At 36.1% G+C, this 21,584-nt stretch overlaps 1 protein-coding gene across 15 annotated transcripts in view; it reads right to left on the bottom strand.

The window, feature by feature from the left end:
- UTRN (utrophin) overlaps positions 1–21,584 on the bottom strand; it is a 348,963-nt gene that overhangs the window by 60,777 nt on the left and 266,602 nt on the right. For 14 of the 15 annotated variants that reach the window (XM_015284305.4, XM_040698161.2, XM_004935579.5 and 11 more), the window contains 4 exons: positions 16,699–16,967; positions 14,265–14,411; positions 12,782–12,860; positions 6,616–6,676 (listed from right to left, as the gene is read on the bottom strand). In XM_015284305.4, coding sequence (XP_015139791.2) covers positions 6,616–6,676; positions 12,782–12,860; positions 14,265–14,411; positions 16,699–16,967 — 556 coding nt within the window. Of the gene's footprint in view, positions 1–6,615; positions 6,677–12,781; positions 12,861–13,136; positions 13,290–14,264; positions 14,412–16,698; positions 16,968–21,584 lie in introns of those variants that run through there. The other variant, XM_040698166.1, reaches the window with a different exon arrangement.

Raw genomic sequence — 21,584 nt, 5'->3', positions numbered from 1 at the left:
CCAAACAAGAGGTGTGCAAGCCCCAGTGCTTTCTAGTGATTTGGTTTGTAGAGCAGCTCTTTGAAAAAAGATTTTTCTGTGCTGTAGATACAGTACCTTTCGTGTTACGAATGCAAGAAGATCAAGCACTAAACATTTTGCTTAGAAGCTTTACAATAATGGATAGTCTATAAGAGATAAGACAGACTTGATTAAACCAAGGGAGATCTTTGTGATCATGATATTGTGGCTCCTTTTTATGCAAGCTCATGCTATAACAATCTATTTAAAACATTCACTGCTTTAGTTACACTGTCAGGTATTGTCCAGAGAATAAAAGTAGAGTTCCTTTGCTTCTCTGACACCTTGTTCAGTAAACAAATAGCATATATAAGACCCATAAGAGCAATAAAATTCACAATAAACAGGATTACACATTTTCTTTATAGGCATTTGACATGCATATTGGAAAAGTATCATCCCTACAACAAAGGTCCAGAAACAGTGAAAGCTAGATAAGCAACTTGCACTGTTTTTGAAAAAAATATTCCAATCATTTTCTGAAGATTTGAAGCAAAATCATTTTACAGCATCACAAAGAGAGCTGAAACTTGATTTCACTGGAGTTTATAATTTCTGATATGTCCAGAAGGCAATTAGTGAGAATTGAATGAATTGTTTTCACTACACAGAGGTCAAGAAGCCTTCTGAAAAATTCAGCCCTGCTGGCATCTATCTACCCAAGACTGTGCATAAATGTTATTTTTCTACAGAAAATAATCTGTAGCCTTCAATGATGGAAAACTAAGGCTGCAGAGAAGCTAATCAAGATCTAAATTTGGAATGATGCAGAAGCTGGATGGGGGAAAAAGAAGAATTTTACATGCAAACTCGTCAAAACTCAATACTCGAGAAAAGTTTGTCATTTTCAGTCACCTCACTGAAGTGAAAAAACTCAAAACAGGCACTTAACAAGAGCAGACAAATCTACACAGTCTTTCCGCACTGTTGCAACTACTGTGGAAGCTCTGTCCCCAGTTTCATCGATCAGTGTTAAAACAAAAAACATGTTTACTCCAGGTCTCAACGTTTAAAGTCTGATGCTTCTCAAATTGCAAAGTTACAAGGTGTAATTGGATTTATGTCCACAAGAAGTTAATCATCGAGTTATAACATTCCAAGAAATTTCATACTGAAGGGCCAACTTTTTTGCATACAAGATACAGAAAAATCAGATTCATCTTATTGCCATCAGAACACCATTTCAGTTCAACAGCTTTTTAGAACCATTTAGAAAATTGCTTAGTATATTTGTCAAGAAAATTCCGATTAACACGCACAAATAAATTCAAAATAAAAGGTCTAGTTTTATTTAGATAGACCTAAAATTTCACAATGTAAATACTATTTCTTCATGATTTAAACCTGGCATGTAAATGTTCATAGGCTCATTTTTCATGGCATCTGCTTCTCCAAAAGTAAATTCCTCGGTGTAGGTGATTACTGATACGTCCTTGTAATTCAAACAAAGTAATGTATGGCAAGATGAATCAGTTTTGAAAGAATTTCAAGTGTTTCACTGACTAAGCCACAAGAGAATTAACCCAGTATTATTTTTTGGTTAGTATCAGAAGACTGAATTATTGAGAATTAAGAGCGCTTCAGGTCTCTTCTGCTGAAACTTAATGTCACAATATAAGGAACACCACAAAATATGCATCCATGAATAGATTACAAGGCAAAACACTGTAATTTTAAAAAGTCAAAATGTATTTGTGTAAATAACTAAAACCAAACATTACAGTTATAATAATGCAGTTAAAAAAAACCCTACATATTAATGAACTTCTCTAAAGCTTAAATGACAAACATTTGCCCTTACAAGCTGCTTCTTATCCATTGTGTTTGCTTTCTAATTATAATCAGAAAAGATAATTCCTATTGAAAACACATGATGATTGTAAATAATGAGCTGACAGACAGTTAGCACTTAACTTATGATCTCTACAAATAAGAGTCCTATAGAAACAAATGGAGTAAGTTGCCAATCTCCATTTGTTTCATTGACTTACAAGAAGAAATAAATAAATTCACTCTTTTTTAGCTTTTCCTTTGCAACAAAGAAAACTATAGAGAAAGCAACATTTTGTGCAATTACTTACTATGGATAAAGTATATACATTTGTTGATAGTCACTGGTAAGCAACTTGGGAGTAGACACTGAAACAGCACCCTGGAAACCCTGGAATGGTTAAGAAGCTTTATGCTCTTGTAGCCATTTGTCCAAAACATTAACTGAGATTTTTACTGATTACTAATGAACCTGCAGAACACAGAACTCTGACTTTGCTGTCATTGACAAATTTCAGAAGGAATAACAACAGTCCCAATACTTCTGCTTTATAAACATCATGGTGCTTTAGCCAGACAGTGCATAGATTGATTTTTCTCCTTTTTTTTCATGTCCATTACAAAATACTGTTTTATGGTGAAAAAGAGGTGGAATAAGGCATTGCAAGGGTAATGTATTTTAGAGGTTGGTGGAGCGATTTATATGCAGATATTTTGAAATCCCTCCAGAGAAAATGTACTACTGCATTTCTCTAATAGAAAATGAAGGCCAGTGCAGCAACTAGTAATTGAAGAAACTCTCAAAGACTGAAATTCGTATCATTGCTTTCTGCAAATTATATTTTATTCTCCCTTCTGAAGAAGATATTTCTTAATACATCTAAGAATGGAATTATGGTTACAACTACAGTAAGAAAAACGTTAAATTTCTCTGTTCCATTAATTCTCCTTTTCCCTGCAGAGGCATAAAACAACCATCCAGACAGATTTCTCAGTCTTGAAAAAAAAATCTAGATGCAGAAAGCATTTTATCCCTTTCCCACATAAAATTGAACATGATACGGGAAGTGATAAAATGGAATTTCTAAGACAATGATGCCAGCCCCTTTGCAGGGTGACGGAAGAAACCAGAATGACTCTAGAGTTTGATACTGATCAATTTAATGATTACACCAAGAAACCTCTCTCCCTATTAAATGCTCTGCATGACATTAAACTCACTGTGACCCTCTCTGCATTTTCCTTTTGTTTCTTCTGCACAGTACGAATATATAATAAATTATTGCTTTGAAAGGAATACAACCGAAGCACACTTAAATTACAGTTAAATGAACAACAGTGAGATCTGCCAGGGTAATTATGTTTTCTGTATATTCCTTTCAGTGACTCATGTATTCCTCAATGATTTTTAAAGATCATACATAGTGTCCCCTTTATTCTGCTTCACTTCAGAGTATTTTTATTGAAGGGCTATGTTATATAGGCTTGTTTTTTGCAATTGTCTGTTACAGCCCAAGAATTTCTTATTTGTGCAATTCAACTAGTTATAAATGAAAAACAGTAGAAAGTACTCCTTATTAAATCTGAAATCTCTGCAAACCATCCTATGAAAGATGCATTCAGTGGCATGTTTGCCAAACCATTTGTATAAACGTGAGTTTCATTAGCAAGAGTGGATTAGGATACAGCACAGCATGCATGGTACTTACTTTTCCATACTGCTTATTAGTCTGATTCTCTTACAAAGTATGAAAGACTAAGCTGTGTCTCAACATAATCTAGATTTTATAGATCTGTGTTTTCACTAATTGAATTCTGCTGCTACAGAGAAGACTACAGACATACAAAAACCTCTACCAAATCCCATTAAGAAAAAAAAAATCAAACAAGGAGGTGCAAACAGAACTAAATAAAATCACCTCACCAGAAGCAAAGCCAACTGGCAAATATGATTTGCAAAATAAAACAATTCAAGTGAGTAAGTTCAGTTAACTGAATACCTGCTGTAACATTGGGCGCACACACCTTAATAAATCAAATCTCAATGAATTGTGTATCTATCCAAGCAGAGGAGTCACTCCTTTCCAAAATGCTCCAAAACCCAACTGCTTCTGTCTGAACTTATGGGGTAAAGGAGTTTGTATACTGCCATTTCAATCTTTCATGTACATGTGATTAAACACAAACACAGAAGAGGTGCGCATGCAGTGGGCTAATAAATGCTCTCCAACACTGCACACTAAGGTCCTCTTTCTGCAGGAGGCTTCTCCCTGTGCATGTAAATACAACTTACCATCAGGATCAGGAAACAAACAGAACAAAAGCTTCCCATCTGAACATACGGACATCTTGCATCTTTTTGATGTTTTCCTTACAGCTTCACGCTACTTGAAGAACTCCCTCCTGCCTCCTCAGCTGCAGTTCTCTATCTTTTTAAAACTTATTTCTCTATATGCAGTAAAACTGCAAAGAGTGCAGTACTTTTTTAAAACATTCATCTTAACAGAGGTACCACTACATCATCATCTGCCATTGTGTCACTTCCTAAATATTTATCATTTCTCTTCCAAGGACACTCACAAAAAAGCAGCAGAAATGAAATAAAGGTATGAATTTATGGTTGATTAAGAAGAATGCACAGTCCTTTCCAGAATTATAAAAACAAAACAAGCAAACATACCTGATTTCAATTAGAATTTATTTCACTTTTAAAATAAATCTTTAAAAAATTTTAGTTTTCTGACACCAGTCACTGAATCACACTTTTATTCTCCTTGCCCTGCTGTTTTTCTTTCTTGCTCTAAAAACAAGGAACCGGTACCTTTTAACAATCTCCTTGAACATGAAACTTTTACCATGGAAAAACTAAATACCACTAATCTCAAACAGTATAAATTACTGAGATGCACACAAAATTTTCTTTCTGTTTCCAAGACATCAGTACGAATCAATAAAAAAGATAAGAAATTGCAGTCCTTTTTAAAGTAAAAAGTTAACCCTTGCATTTTTCTCAGCTTGTTTCTTCAGAAAAAAATAACAACCACCACTGCTGTCTTAAATTGTATTATCAAGATATCACTTCAGCAGCACGTAAATGCTGAAATCAGGGATGGGCTGCTGGAAAAGTTATCTTCAAGATGCAGTAGTTAATTCTTCTGAGTTCATTAAAACCATCCTTGAAATAAACCATTGGTCTCTGCTTCTGTGAAAACCTTGGCCATCAGAGATTTTGTCCTATATTTGTCCTTTGTCAAATGTCTTATGCAATATCATTTAAAAAAATAAATTCTGAGAAATGCTGGGATTTGTTTTTTCAGCCCCAGCTGGCTTCCTTCACAAATTAAGATTGCTTAAGGGCACTTTTCCTCTTGTTTTGTTTAGTCTGACAATTCAAAGTTTTCTCTGAATTGCTGTAGTAAGTATGATCACTTCCACTGCATTGCTGCCCTAAGTTGGGAAGCATCTCCATCCAACTTTTTCCAGTGGGGGCTGTGGGAGAATCCTCTCTCCTTTAGCATAATCACAGCCTTTTGCTACCACCTGCAGAACCTGCCAACTTGCAACTCATTTACAGAGCATTCAAGAATCTTCAGAGCAACTTTTTCCTTTCTCCAGTTACCTACCACACATTTAAAAAAAAACACAATAAAAAACAAAAAGAAACAAAAAAACCCTCCTGTCTTCAGATCAGAGTTTAAAAACAACTGTCATACCTCAAGAGTGATGAAAACAGGTTTGATAGGCATAGATAAACAAAAAGATTTACCGCTGCCTCCTTTTCAGAGCTCTCAAGAACTCATAAATTATTTGAAGTGCAGAACGTGGCTCTCAAATTTATGACAGAGAAAATATGCAATAGTATAAAGTCCTCATTGATGGTCTTTTAAGATGAATTATGTGCCAAACCAATTCAGTGTTATCCTACAGACTTAAATCTCAAACCAATAACATTTTAACATAGACGCCAATCAACCTAAAAACAGCAAGCCTGGGTCTCACTTACTGTTCTCTGTATCTTCTTAAATTTTCATTTACCTCTCTAGCAAAGAGCTATCTTTCTTTCAAAGCTGTAATCTTTGACCTTTAAAGTACAGACAAGCAATACATAAATAATTGCCTGTGGAATGAAAAAATACGAAGTTTAGCTCTACTGCTTTCAGTAGAACACATCAACATCACTGTTGCTCCAAATCTAATTATTTTTTTACTGTTTTCAAAACAAATAACGATTCTCTTTGGTAGCTAAGATACTTCTACAATTTTATTTTATATTTACATTAATTTTACGTTAACACTAACATTATGCTCCATAAATACTTCCTAAATGTTAAGTAAAATGACAGGAGGATGATCAAAACATGTCTGTCTGCAGGAATTTTGTGCAAGATTAAGAATGGGCTGTATTAAAATCAGTCACCACGGTTCTGCTAGCACATTATGTATTTAGCATTTTGCCACTATTGTTTATGCTCTGAATGAGTCACACACGTAAGGATGTACTTAGTTTGAACATTCATATCATATTACACTGGAGTGTCTGTGTTTCTCATATTTGAGAAGAGGTTTTGGTTAAGGTTTGTCACTGTTCTGAGGTATTTTGAAATGATACAGCATGCCAAACAACAAACAGGAAAACATATAGTGTATGCAGCGTAACAATATAGAAAGATACTTTTAATAACACTTCTAGTTACTACTTACCACCTATTTTTTTCTACCAGGTTATGGTGTTAAATCCCTATCTTTTGCTTAAAGAAAGTTTATAGAGAAACGAGGCAAACTTACTTGATATAATAGGGCACTTTGTTATGTGAAACAGATCTCTGCCATGGAAACTGTACTGAGGCTGAGGAAATAAACAGAAGGTGATTATTAGAAAACACCTGTCAAAAAATCCAACTATATTTATTTATTTTACAATTGAAACAGTTTCAATAAATTAAATGGGAACAACTATAATTTCCCAAATAACTTCCAGTAATTAGAAAATCAGCTGGAGCGAACAACTCTAATCCATCAAGATGATTTTAGGCATCTATTTGATGCCAAGCTGGAAATAAAACAAATGTGGTGATTCTACTTCAAAGAAGGATAATAAATTCTGAACAAGCAAGCTATACATTCAGAGAAAATGGAGACAGTAGTTTTCCCACCTCCACAGAACTATCATCAGCTTCAGTTATGAAAATAAATGCCTCCACTACTACAATTAATACTCAACAATAGAACAAAAAGGAGAAATATCAACTTTATTCCTAATTATGACAACTCTTAGTTCCTATTTGCAATACAGATTAATATTGATTAATGCTGTACAGATAACAAAGGCTTGAAAACCTGTCTCTGCACTTCTTGCTGAACAGGATTTATGCAAGTCTGGTAAGTAAAGAGATATCATCATAACACCAAGAAGCCTTCTGTGCACCACACTGTAAAAGGCATAAGATCATACATGACATTACAACTCTGCTTATCTAGAGATAAAATAGGAAAAAGTGTTCAGGTCAATAGCACTCCTGCTACATACCTTAAAAGTAGTTATATATCTTGAAGAACCTCAGTAACATGTAAGGCCTGCTAGAAACTACCAGACTAGCGTCCGTTTAATTAGGGTTTTACCATAGAAGAAACTCACTTCACTGAATGTGACATAGAAGTGAAGATTGAAAAGACATGTAGGAAGAGCTGTTTATTGCAATGAACAACACCACATAAGTACTTTTAAAACAGAGTGCCTACTCCTAGGCACTAAAACCTCTGTTTAAAAACCTGTTAAAACAAGATGGAGCTCTGACCCACTTTGGATCTCAAATAATTAAAGCTCTTGATTGATTTAATTTGCTGCAGAGATTACTTCTGTGTTCATCTCTCTTAAATAATCCATTTGATAGCAACTCTTCCATCTCACAACCCTTAACAGGCAGCATAAGCCTCAATAGGTTGGAAGAGAGGGACAGGACTAACCCTCTTCCAAGTCAGCTGCTCCCTGAAGAATTTAATGGTTGTGATCTCTTCCTGGACCATATAACATTTCATGGCTTATAAGTTAAGAAACATTAGGTTAACATACTGAAAGACAGATTAACTGAGAAGAATATTTTGGAAATGTCTTGAGCTGAGTAAAAGCATTATTTCACTGGAAAAATTAGAGGAAATGTCTATTTCTATCTAAAGATGAAAATAATTTTTGCAGTAAGAGGTAATTACTTGGTGAAGAAAAAACATAGTAACGTCTAAATGAAAATGACATATATGTACATACACATATAAATATAAAATAATATTAACATATAATATTTATATAAAAGTAATATAAAAGGGCTACTCAGAAAGTAATGTCTTTATTTTTAAGTAAATAAATAAAGTAATTATTATGTTGGCCCATAACATCAGAGGCAGATGTTGGTAGCACTGCAGTAGAAGCTGAACCTTCCCATTAATATTCAATTATATTATATATTAATACATAATAATATATACTGCACATAATATAATATCAATATGTAATATAACATATGAGCATATGTGTATATAAAATATGTATATTTCATAAGAAATATATAAATACAAAACAATATATATTATATGCAGTATGTAATCACATGTAAACATATGTCTTAGTTTCAGCTGGAATAACGTTGTATCTTTTCATAGCAGCTGGTATGATGCTATGCTGAGCAGTGCTTTACAGAGCCAAGGCTGTTTCAGTTTTCTCATCTCCTGTGAATCAGGACAGCTGACTTAAGCTGGTCAAAGGGATACTCCATACTATACAATATCACATGAAAGGAAAGTTTTGAAAAGGGTAGGGGTTCACAGAATCACGGAATCGCAGGGATTGGAAGGGACCTCAAGAGATAATTGAGTCTAACCTCTCTGCTAAAGCAGATTCTCTGCAATAGGTTGCACAGGTAGGCATCCAACAAGGTCTTGAATATCTCCACAGAAGGAGATTGTGGAATCCTCACTGTGCAACCTGCACCACTGCTCTGTTACCCTTACTGTAAATAATTTCTTCCTCACATTAGTATGGAACTTTCTATGTACAAGTTTTGGGCCGCTACTCCTTGTCCAATCACTGCATGCCAGTGAGAAGAGCCTGGCCTCTCCATTTGTCTCTCACCTCCATTTAGATATGTATAAATAAACAGTTAATCAGGTTTCCTTCTGCTGCTCAGGGGTTAGCAGAGCATCAGTCAGCAGATGGTGAGCAATTGCTTATAACTACTATTTTTTAATGCCATCTTCCTTTTCTCTATCTTCATAAAACTTAGCTTCATCTCATCCCACTAATTCTACTTTGGTTTCTTTCTTCAATTCTCTCCCCCATCCCAGCGAGAAGGGGGAAAGCGAAAAAACAACTATGTGGTGCTGAGACACCTGCTGGGTTAAACCACAACAATATGTAATGTTGAAAACAAAAAACAAACAAACCAATCAGGTAGGTGATAGAGGCCATTGGCTTTACAGTTTCGTTTTTTAATACTGCAGTTTGGCACCTATGACAGGTCAGGTATTACTACACTAATTATGTCAGCTAACCAGAATGAAAATCTGGCCACAGGTAGCATAGATTTGATTTACGTGCTATGACTGACTATAGATATTCTGCACTGACACAGATATGGACTAAACAACCTAATAAATTTAACTGCTTATTACAATGGACCGAGTCATTCTCTATTTGGGAACAACTTTTCTAAAAGCATTGCCAGTTCTCCCTGCTTGCACTGAGCTCTGCAAAATGAAATTTCCATTTTGTTCTAAAATCAGCTTCTCGATGAAAAGTGAACAAAGTAGTTATCGATTCTGGCACTCACTAGCAGGGCTGCAGATATTAGTTAAAGGCTGAACACCACTCAGATGCTTTGGGCAGGACACTGGAAAACCCAGGCCATTTGTTAGGGAACACAGAGCCAGTGCTCTGCATACGTTTACGCATTCTTGTAAGAAAGAGTACATGAAACAAAACAGAGGGGAGTGGATCTTAGAACGTAAGTGAAATTGTAGAAAAAGTAAGTTAGCTTTTAAAGGACTGAGACAACAGCACCATGTTTGGCTTTGTTGGTTTTTTTTTTTTGTTGGTTTTTTTTTTTTTTTTTTTTTTTGAGGATAACATGTTATGAGAATTCTTCACCTACGTCTATATTAAAGGCACATAAAATGTATGGATCATCAGTTAACTTACAAGGAGCTTCCTTTGACATCAAAAACACTGAAAAGAGGAGCAATTAAATTCAGCATAGCACTGATGGGAGTACAAATTGTAGTGGCCTCCTAATATTGCTCAGTCTTCTACTTCAGGGCATTTCAGGAGCAGCAAATCTTACATCATTTATAATTGAAAAATATCCCAATGCCCTTTCTTGGTGATGTTAGTGATGGTCTGGATAAATTCACAAATTTGGTCTTCCAAGAAGTCCAGCAGCAGTACTAAGCAGTAGTGGGCACAGTATGTAGAGAAACATGACTATCCACAGCTAGTGAAATTGCAGGATGAAGGGAATGGAGCATGATGAACAGGCAGAAACATGTGTTTTGCTAGCACAATTTACTGATTAAATGGCAATTGCGAGCCAATCAGTTGAAGATCTCATGAAGGAAAGCTATAGTCTCTTGTTGAGGCTTGCAAGAAGAGTACCAGGTAGGTGATGTAAACAAAATAGCTGCTACACAGATCAGAACAGATTAAAGCCTGCCTTCCATTCAAAAATGCAACTTCATAGGTACAAGTTTGCATGAGACACATGCATTGCATCATAATCTTAGCTTTAGAAGTTTGAGCCTATTTTATTCTAACTGCAGCCCTACTTGCTTCTCATAGGTAGAAGTCATTTATGGTTGCTAAGAAGGTTTGAAGAACTTGATTTAGAACATGCACTACTTCAAACTGTCAGGATAAACCCTCCATTTTTCTCGATTTAATGATTTTTTTATTGCTTTCCTTTTAAAGTTACTATCTCTGACTTTCATTTAACAGACTTTATATGAAGTTGTAAGTATTAAGTTCTGTTAACTGTTCAGGCTCTTGAAATAGAATTTTTAAGCCTTTCCTGTTCTTTACAGGGAAGGGGTTGTGTGATTGTTTTGTTTAATTTAACAACTAATTTAAATGAATAACTGCATACTATTTGTTTTTGCAGGGCAGTGGTACTTGTCTTTAGCTTTCTGCAGTATTTCACAACATGCATTTTAGAAATTTTCCCTTCTTTACTTTTGTACGTAGTGTAAACACCATGTTCACTTAAATCCAGAGAAGATGTCCTAAGCAAGGCTGAGGCACGATGATAAGGCACTGCATAGTCTCCTTGGACATCATATTACAAAAGTTTAGTCCAGCAACAAAGCCAGTTTATGAAATTTCAAGACTTTCTTGCCCCCAGCTCCCACTGCAGTTTACTGCTTATAGTCCTGTGAATGTAATTATTTGTTATAGCATGCTAGAAGCCAAATGAGGGAAACGATCCAAGCCAAAGCAAACAAAACAAGCAACCTTGCATGGCAGGCTTCCTTGTTTTTCATGTAGACTCTTTCACTGCTTTTTTTTTTTTTTTTTCCCTTTCTCTTTAGATCAGTCAACTACACTTTTTCACTGATCCAGATGAGAAGAGCTCAACAGCCCTAACAGCTACGCAGGACTGAAGTAACCATATAGAGTAGGGAAACATACATCTTCTCTCTGTTGCTTCCTAATTGGTTTAAATTACACAAACTAGAATAACTAATCTCTCAAATGGCAAATCTGGTACCTTACTATTTAGATTCTTTTTAGCAAATCATGATGTTGGTGTACTGTCCAGGTCAAGGTTACAGGACTGAGACTGGGAGCTCTACAAAACCCAACACAGCTACACACCAGGCTACATTTCTAATGAGGTTTACATAGAAGAAAAAAAAACAGACAAAAATAAGCAAAAGAATTTTTTTTTGTTCTGTAATTTTTAAAAAGAAAAAAGTAACTCAAGGAATCTTAATTTTGCCTAACAGCTGCAATACTTTTTAAACACCAAAACTTGCTTACCGTGTTGTTTACTGAGAAACTAGTTGTCATATACCTCAAGATGAAATCAAGATTTATTTAATGCTTTCTATTATATTAACTGTTTAACTGTACAGTCACACACTTGAAACTTTCTGGGACAGAGCTGCTCATTTTTATGTTAATTTCTTGCAACTCTTGCAACAGTTTTATTTTTATTATACAAGCCCTCAGTTAAAAACCAGAGAGCTACTTGGATTAGCATTTGTACCATTAACTCTGATGATGATAGATAGGCTAGAAGGTCAGAACATTATTGAGGATCTTGATATCACAATGTAGCTACCTATAATAAATATATCAGACCAGAGAGCAAAGCATCTGTTTTTGCTTTCTTTTAGCAACACTGGGAGATTCTAGGCTTACATCTCTGATTATTGCTTTTTTTTAATAGAAGATTAACAGATATCTGTCTCAAGAAGAAATGATTCAGGTTTGCATACCGCACTCCTTTATTTGAAATCCTAGGGGTTTATGACATGAAGCACCTAACAGCCCAAAATCCAAGCAGCACTTCCCTTGTGTCATCCCAGCAAGCATGGAACCAAAGCCAAGGACCGAGGTAGCATGGGATGACCAGATGTGGTTAGGAACACAAAGAATGTGCAGCCACAGGTCAGACCTTGAAGTAAACAGAGGACAGAGAAGAAGGCAAAGAAAGATGCAGTCATAACTCAGCAAGATACTGCAGCAACTCCCAAGGAAAGCACACCAGTGAGTATGTCAGCAGAGCTATGAAGATGAAACACCCCTGGAAATAAACAGAGTGGCAGATAATAAGATGGAAGAGGAAATTCCTGTGCCTCAGGTCAGAGGGAATCCTGGAGGGAAGTCAGTAATGGGCAGACAGTTTTTGAGAAAGTCTCCTGTGCAGTCATATATTAAACATATCAATTAATTCAAAGAACTTACTGGACAGAAAGTGCTGTGATGCAGGTCCAAAATCACGGTGTGCCTCTTGCAGCTGTTTAAGGCGATCCTCCACAGACACCTGAGCATAAACATGTATTTACAAAATTTACTTTGTAACATGAGGACCATGACAATAACAACTCTGGTATGCACTCATTTTTAGTTAAATAAGGTGCTGTCATGCAATAGCACTTACTTGCTACCCAGGTATTAAAGGCTACATTCCTATTTAATTTTATATTTACTTAATGAAAGTGCCTTTCGAAGACTGCAGTCTTTTTTTATGAGTACTGCAGATCAATAATGAACAAAACTATATTCATGGTAGCTATAGCTGACGGCTGAAGTTTCTGACCTCCTCTCCAGCCCTTCTATTGTCTGTACTTCTATAGTCAGCAGGACTCTGTTTGGCTGTATTGATCTCACAATGCCTTTCCAACACAGAACCATTCTGGCTGATGACTCCCTCCCAGTTTACAAACTGAAACTGCATGAGCACATCCAGCAGCAGTTTAGTTACTTAGTTAAATCAGGTTGAGGGAGAAAAAAAGAAAATATTTCCACTGTCAAATTATATTAGGAAAGGGAAGCTCATACATAACATGTATGAATTCCTATCTCTCAGGAGAGGGAAGATTCAGAACTACGAGCTCAGAAGCCAGTGCCTGGGTTTAAGAAGTTCTGTTCTACTGCTCTCAGACAGAGAGGTAATGCCCTCTCCCCCATCCCTTTCTCAATTCTTTCAGATACTTCATATTACCCTTAGGAGCCAGGCAGAGAAATAAATAGCAGAAGACTGACAATACTTATTTACTACAAAAAGAAATAAATTATGATCAGCAAGCACAAAGATTGCTAAGTGATGTTTAACTAATATAAGAAACTTCATTAAACCATTCAGTGCAAAACTGCAAAATTTGAATTGTAATCAGGCACATTGATTTACATTTCTCAGACCATTTAATCACCGATAATCGTAACTAAACAATATGAATCTCTCACAGCATATCCTCTTCTGTTGTATAATGCTAAATGTCGAATAGTTTACATCTTGTCATAGCTCTACTAATACTTAAATTATTTCAGCAAAATTCCCTGCAAAAAACTTAACCATCAAAACCAAACAAAGCACCTTCCTTTTGAGCTGGAAGTGCAACATAAATATTCACACACTTTCAGTAACAATGATTTATGCAGTAAAAAGGCTGCTATGACATGGTAAAAACTGTAATAATGGTTCTCACTAGCCGCCAGAGATTAATGTAGTCTCTTGAGCGAGTAAACTACTGAGACAGTCTGAAAGGAAAAATTGTTGGTCAAGCCACAGAAGAAAAGGGAACTCCCCTTGTTTTTGTACCACTCAACTAACATCTTAAAGACAGTAATAACAAATAAAGGGTAATGCATCTTTTAAGAGAACAGAAAAGGGTGATGAGCATCCCCACGGTGCCCCCACGGCTATTGCACACATTCAGAAGAATACCTGCAAAAGTTTCCATCGCATGTTGAGATCGTCTAATTGACGAGACATCTTTAATGATGGATAAAGGTCGAGTGGAGACAACTGACTGGATAAATCATTCACTGTTTTAACTTTCAAGTTGATGGGAGCAATTTCTTCTCTAAAAGCCTAAAAAAGTAAGAGGCCAACATTTATGCTCAAGGGACATCTGAGCAGCAAGAAAAAAAACTGCAATAAACTGATCATGGTGCTGACTTGCCCAATACATCATCTTACTCTAAACAACTGTACACAACTCTAGAGTACTCCAGCAAAAAAAGTTCATTCATTCCAACATTCATTACCTACTTCTTTAGAGAGAAATAAAAACCAAACTGCATGAAATTTACCCAAATGCCCACATTCAAATTTCACCCCTAAAACAGAACACTGTGATTCCAATGAGGTGATTAACAATGCCGTATGGCTTTAGAACCTTTCTTTTCAAATACAAATAGACTATGACAGAGCACGACCTTTAGAAGTACAGCCACTGTCGAGCTCTTAAGAAAAAATATATTCAGGAACTACAGTTTTCCAGTAAGGAGCAGCTAACAAAAATTCCATTTAAAAACTATTACTGAATTAGCAAAGCATGAAGGGATGCACTTTCTAAAAAAAAGGAGTACAATGTTTTACCTGATTATAACTGTAGAGCAAAACTATTACCATGATTAAAAAGAAGAAAAAAAGGTTTATTGAATCAAACGGAACTAAATACAGCATTAAGACAAAACTGATGCAAGCTTTAGTTACAGTTGAAAAGATGCATCAAATTTCTTTCTTGCTGTGAGTAGTTAATTGTTCAATCCTATAAATGGCTAGACTAAACATCATGAAACAAGCCAAAAATAACTGGAATGAAAGATTCTTTGGACAATTCAATTATTAACTTCCCTTGAAAACCTCTCTTATCAGGGCCAGGCAAAGAAGGCACCTACTGGCAAGAAGGAATTGTTTGGATCCTGGATAGCCAGCAGGCCCCTATTACTTTAGCGGATGTTTCATTTTCTACGCAGCTATGAATATCTGAAAGACTTTTGCTTTACTTCTCTTTACAGAATAATCCATTGAGATATGACAAATCACTTAACATGAGATTAAAGAGCTATTCAACATCAGTAGCTTTGGTATCTATACTAAAATGTAAGAGGAGAAGGAGAAGGTGCACTACTCTCCTCAAATCAGATACATCGTGGATGTAAATCAGCTTTGACTGCCTTTATTTTCAAGATTTTCAAAATTTGGAGAATGAGGATACTTCCATTGATATGCATGAAATTAACACAGGGCTGCATTACTTCACATAAGCCCATAGGTTGCTGTATACACAGAGTACTTCTGAGTGAACATTTCACAAGCCATGTCTCTTCCTTCTTCCAAATACCAGCTACTGATACTAAAGTCGTGGATTGTCAATACACCAGGATCCTCTTTTTCAAATTCCTTCTTGAGTTTGAAAACCAAAAAGGTGTGTTTGTGAAACAGAACCTTGGTGATATTGGCTAAGTTTGCCTGATAGAGCATTATATTGCTGCTATTCAATTGATATTTTAAAAAAGCATATCCAACATGTTCTTCTAGAATCAGGCACTCACCAAAGAATTGTGCTGATCAGAGGCAGCTTTCCTGGGTAATGTTAGTTATCAGAAGGTATTCCTTCTTTGATGTGCTCTGCATTATTGGATCCCTACCAAACCCATGCATCTAAGCAAAGGACAACTATTACCCACCGAGAGCAGCAATGCTTTGGGATGCTGAGCCCTGCATGAGCAGCCTGGAATCTTCATTGCAAGAACTGTTACGCCCATGAGAACATTCTACTGTAATGTTTGTTCTTCCCTTTAAAGTAATCCTTAAGAGAAGTCAAGCTAAAGTAAAAGCAAATTTCCGCTCACACAAGCTAAAATAGACAACGCATATGAAGTCCGTGAAAGCTGAGGAGCAGAAATTAAAAATATGTGTATATATATGATTTCATATGACTAAAAGAGCTCTTAATGTTTTTCTAAGAAGGTGGCTATATGTGATTGCCAAACAGATCTGACAGCTCACTGCTAGAAATAAAAAAAGAAGGGAGCCTCCTGTCACATCTACCAGGGTAACTGACTCAGCTTGCTGATACACCAGTGTTTAGGCACAGCTCCGAACATAACCATGGCCTAACTGTGGGTTAGGCAGCATTTCTAGGCATAAAGTCATAGAACACATTTTTTACTTAAAGTTGATTTTCATTTCTTGCTTGACAGAAAGTGGCGAGGTACTGGATTTTCCTTGTAACCTCAAATCTAGCCTATAAAGAGCGGTTTACATTGTACATGAGTTTAAATACATAGTGTATACAATGTGTATATCACATGATGGTAGAATGGTGGAATCTAATAGGCTAAATATTCCCCAGGAATTCCACACTTACTGTAGTTTTCTCAATGTGATCTGGTAACGAGTCTATGAGCAAGTCTCCCACAGGTTTCCAGCCATTCCTCACATTTTCAGCCTCCTTCAAGTCAGCATCGAGGTCATCCATTGCACACTGCAAGTCTTTCAGTTTTTCCAATGCTTTGTCTACTTGCTTCTGCCAGATACTGGCACTGGCATTTAGGTTCTCCCATTTCTCTTTTACCTCTGATGACTGCTTACGCATAGCTTTGGCGATCCTCATGGCTTTCTCCTCAGGGGTCAACTCTGCAGAGACAAACAAAAGCTATGCTGTTTATTTCTTCTCTTATTCATGCCCAGTTAGAGTGCCTCTGAGAGGCACACTCAGGAAGGTCTGTAAGTCCAGAGTCAATTGATTTCTGCAAGCCAGGCAGCTAGTCTGTCTACAAGAGAACACTTCCTGGGTCTTTGATTTCCAACAGGTCTTACCAACCGCTGCTCAGATGGGTCTCACTGAAAAAAGTCACAGATAGATTCCTGCACTAGAGAATAGCTTTTTTCACTAAAGACAAGCAAACTAAACTAGTCTTGGAGGATTCCTCATCTACATAGCAACCTTGCCATTTCTGGAGGCAGAGAAATAAGCAAGAGAAATTTGACATAAGGCAAAAAAAACAGCAGGAAGAAAGAGATATAGCAGACTCCAATACTAAGTCAAGTGGCCTATTCACTCTGACATAAAGACCTTAGAAAAGGGTTACCACACTATCTTTTGCAATTAAAATTCAAGTACTGTCTCTGAATAAATTATATATAATAATACAAAGATGAAAGCAGCATTTTTGTCAGAAGACAAATAACACATACAATTTTTAATACACTATCTTTAAAGATATCATAATAGCTAAGACTGGAGCTGTTCACCTGGGGAAAGGGGGTGATTGGGAAAGGAAGGTGGACATGAGAATGGAAGCATTTTTGCTTTTCAAGGGCTAGGTGAACATCAAAGTAAATGCACTGTTCTAACTGCAAATGTTCAATCGCTATGCTTCTGGTGATGCAAATAATGTTCCGAATCTTGCAGTATTGAAATATATGCTATGAATAATTAATACAAAATAAATCATGGCAATACATTCAATTTTGTAGCTAAGAAAGGCAGATGCATTTTTTCTAGATGTTGAAGTAACGGAAAGTTCTTTGGATCAAAACCAGAATTTCTGCCAACAAACTCGAAGTATTTATTTACATTTTTTCAAATCTTTTTTGCCCATACTAATCTTGATACATGAGACTACAAACGTGCTTGTATTAGAATAGTATTCAACAACTGAATCCTCATGCAATCTGAGAGAAAATCATGATGTGCACATCTTCCATTTTAATTGGTTGTGCAGAGCACATACTGCCAAACAACTGAAATTCCAGTTAAGAAAAAACAATTATCACCAATTGTAACCAAAGCAGAGTGAGAGACAGAACTAACAAGAGCAAACACCCTAAGAGAGATGGAGATAAATCTCTCGGCCGTAGGTTACAGAATGCATTCTTACAAACAATTGAGAGGCATTTGAAGAAAGAGTAGAGCTGAGAGGAACAAAAAACATTTTGAGCATTCAGGCTTACTAAGATATTGCAGTGACTTGCTGAGTTTCAGAAGCAATTGGGCAAGAGCACCACTCGTGTATTTTGCTTGCAAAGGTAGAGGCTAGCCAGGCTTACAGATAGTGCAATAGCAAAAGGGTGTTTCAGAAGCAGAATGCGGAGAGGAACAGTCAAGACAAAAACCTATATCATTTAACTAAATGCTGTCTCAAGCCAATTATTGGAGGAATTGTTCAACACATATATATATATGTATGTATATATACATACACACCCAGAGGAAGATTAAGGCATCATTGTATACAGAGCTCAGAGTACAGAGGCATGGCAGTAAACCATACTTTGCAAAACAGACAAACAGAATAAAGATGAAAACCAAAGACAGATCGTGATAAGTTGTACCTTGTCTCCTGAATTCCAGCAATTCACAGTAGAATACACTACATCATAGGACAATATAGTTCCGGGATGATCTTTATCCCAAGATTTGCAAGAGATTTTAGGAAAAGAAATGAAACTTAAATTCTACACAAACAAATCTTTTCAGATAAAAGTTGCTTTTTCAGGAAAAAAACAAAAAACAAAAAAAAAACCTATCAATTGCTTACTTAAAGATACCAAAGAAGTTATCACTTGTAGTATTTTTGGAATTCTTAACAGTTACATCATTGATGAATGAATGACAATCAACTTCAATCCAGTGACAAAGGTACCATGTGTAATTGAAGCCAAACCTCTGTGCAGTGCAGAGGCAAGTTGTAACTAGCAGCAATGTTGAGTATCATCAGATGGACATCCAGGCCCTGCCAGAGAAAGCTGAAGGACCTTAAATAAGGACTAAGGAAGCACCTGAAGATGAAACACTTTACAGAAGGAGAGGAAATAATGAACTTTGTTAAAAAGGGAAAGAAAGTTGCAGACCCAGTGAAGGACTCTCCTTGGTTGGCACTGTGCAACCGTGAATACAGGGGGACATCATAGCAAGAAATCAGATCAAGCAGAAGTTGCACATATGCAAAGCTGTCACCTGCCATTCTTATCCAACATCATGTATTGGCATCATCTTTACCTGTTGTCAGAGTCAAAAACTATTAATTCTGTATAGGAGAGTCATGTCAGAATGCCTTAGCACTTTCAAGCTAAATGACCTGTTAATCATCTAAAATGAATAGTTACTTCACAAGGAGCATTCAGAAAGCTTTAATAAGAACAGCTTTTGGTTGGGTACTATCATTAGGACACAACAGGTTCAACAACTATTTCTCACTCTAGCAGAATCAATAAGAAAAAATAATGTATAGCTACAATTGAAAATCAAAGAGGAGAACAATGGCCTGATGTTACTTGGCTGACCAGCTACAAGGCAGCTTTACTCATGACAAACCAGTCATACATAACCTGGGGAGGAAAAAGATTCCAGACTGATTAGGGTGATTTAAGTGTCCCAACAGAACTGAAAACAAATATTTTGGTAGATCATACATCAAATCAGTGCCACTGTGCAATGGAATCTGCCAACTATTTTATTTGAAAAATATTAATGCCTTGCAAGACTGCTTTATTTTATAAAAGTCTTTGGAATGCTTGTAAACTTACCCTAAAGAGACATTTACTGGAGAAATAAAGCCAAACACACATTTTTATGAGCTATAAAGCCATTCAGCTTCTGTTCAGTTAAGACAGAAATACATCTTGCACGACTTCATCTTTTCCATCATGAAAACCCAACTTATTAATCAGCACCACATTACTTATTTCAAGCAAAGAGCACATTCTTCAAGATACTGGTTGCAAGAACAGAATTGTAAACCTGGTCTCATAAAAAATGCCTTAACAGAAGGAATTTTCTTCTATGAGTTTTATATTTGTTTCATCAATCTGTCATTACACAAAGTGGCAGAGAAACACTCTTCTTTTATGTTGTGAAAAAATGCTACATATTACTTGCAGCTCTTTTGTCCCTACTTAATACAAAGTCTTCCAAATAAGCAGCTTTTTTCTTTTTTTTTCCCCCTTTCTCTTTTCTTACTTATTACATTATCTCCACTTTAGCAGCTGCCTAGAAGCAAGGAAAGCCTATATTCCTCTGTTTATGAGGGAAGGAGGATAGTAGTATGACCATGAGCAGGAAATAAATGCTTCTGTAGTGAAAAAACCCTTGATTTTAATGAGTGTTTCTTTGTCACAAGAGCTGTTTCAAGTCTGTAGCTGAGAGTGCCTTGGAAAGAAGACTTCCAAGACTGAACAAGTCTAGAAGTAAGAATTCCTTACACACTTGCATATAAGGAGAATACGAGGAAAGCTGCTCTTGCTTAAAAATTTATTTTAGACCAGGTAAGATATTCTGGCTATGGCAGTTTTGATTCTGAACAACTCTGCTTGAGCTAGTGATCTCTTTCTGTCTTGCCAGAGTTACATTAATTACTTTTCCTATATTTTTTGCTTTGCTTTACCATTATGTCAAACATTCTTCCCTTCCGTGATTCAAACAGTCTTTTCAGCAAAACAATACTGGGTAAAACTGTATTGGAATCATTACAAACAGAGCATGTGAACAGACACAATAGCACACGGTCAAGCTAGTCAGCAGAAGAGCCAAGAGCACTGTTCTAGTTGTCTGATGAAGACTTCAGTGAAAACATTCACTGGGTTTCTAACTATCTGGACCAAAAACTTAGTTCTGATGTAACAGGAAGTTCAAAGAACAATCTGCATGTGGTTAATGTGGAAATGCAGCAATTAGTCAGAGTAATAATAAGGCATGTCACCTTTTTTCTTCTAGTTCAAATATCTACTGCATATAAATTGAAAGAAATTTTTAAAAAGTCACTCCTTTTTGTCTTAGTCTATTTAAGTTTTATTCTATCAAAACAGAAGGTTCTTCAATCCAGAGAAACAATCAAACAGAGTGAATGAAAAAAGTCTGCAAAATAAAAGACAAATTATTGTTTGCCTGCAGAAGGCAGAGTCCCAAAACCAAAGAAAATGAATACTCGAAGCTGCTAACTTCAAATACTGAATACTTCTGGAGAGGACTGGGTTATTTATCTCCAGATAGAGATGTAAGAACAATACTAGCAGATACACAAAACCCTTATTAGTGGTTGTTCATATTTCCCAATGGGTGCTGGTGGGGGAGAAACAAGAAGACGGATGAAATAAAGAGAAAGTAACTTTCAGTTGAGAGATAATTAAGTTATCCCACTCTATCTATCCCAGGAAAAGTAAAGATTACAATAACCCCAAGAACATTTATGCAGCATAACCAGTGAAATTTATCAGTATAATCAAAACATACAATGCTTCCCCATAAAAACC

This window comes from Gallus gallus, chromosome 3 (assembly GCF_016699485.2).
Source record: "Gallus gallus isolate bGalGal1 chromosome 3, bGalGal1.mat.broiler.GRCg7b, whole genome shotgun sequence".
NCBI classification, from domain to species: domain Eukaryota; kingdom Metazoa; phylum Chordata; class Aves; order Galliformes; family Phasianidae; genus Gallus; species Gallus gallus.
This window is presented reverse-complemented; position numbering and strand designations above follow the sequence as displayed.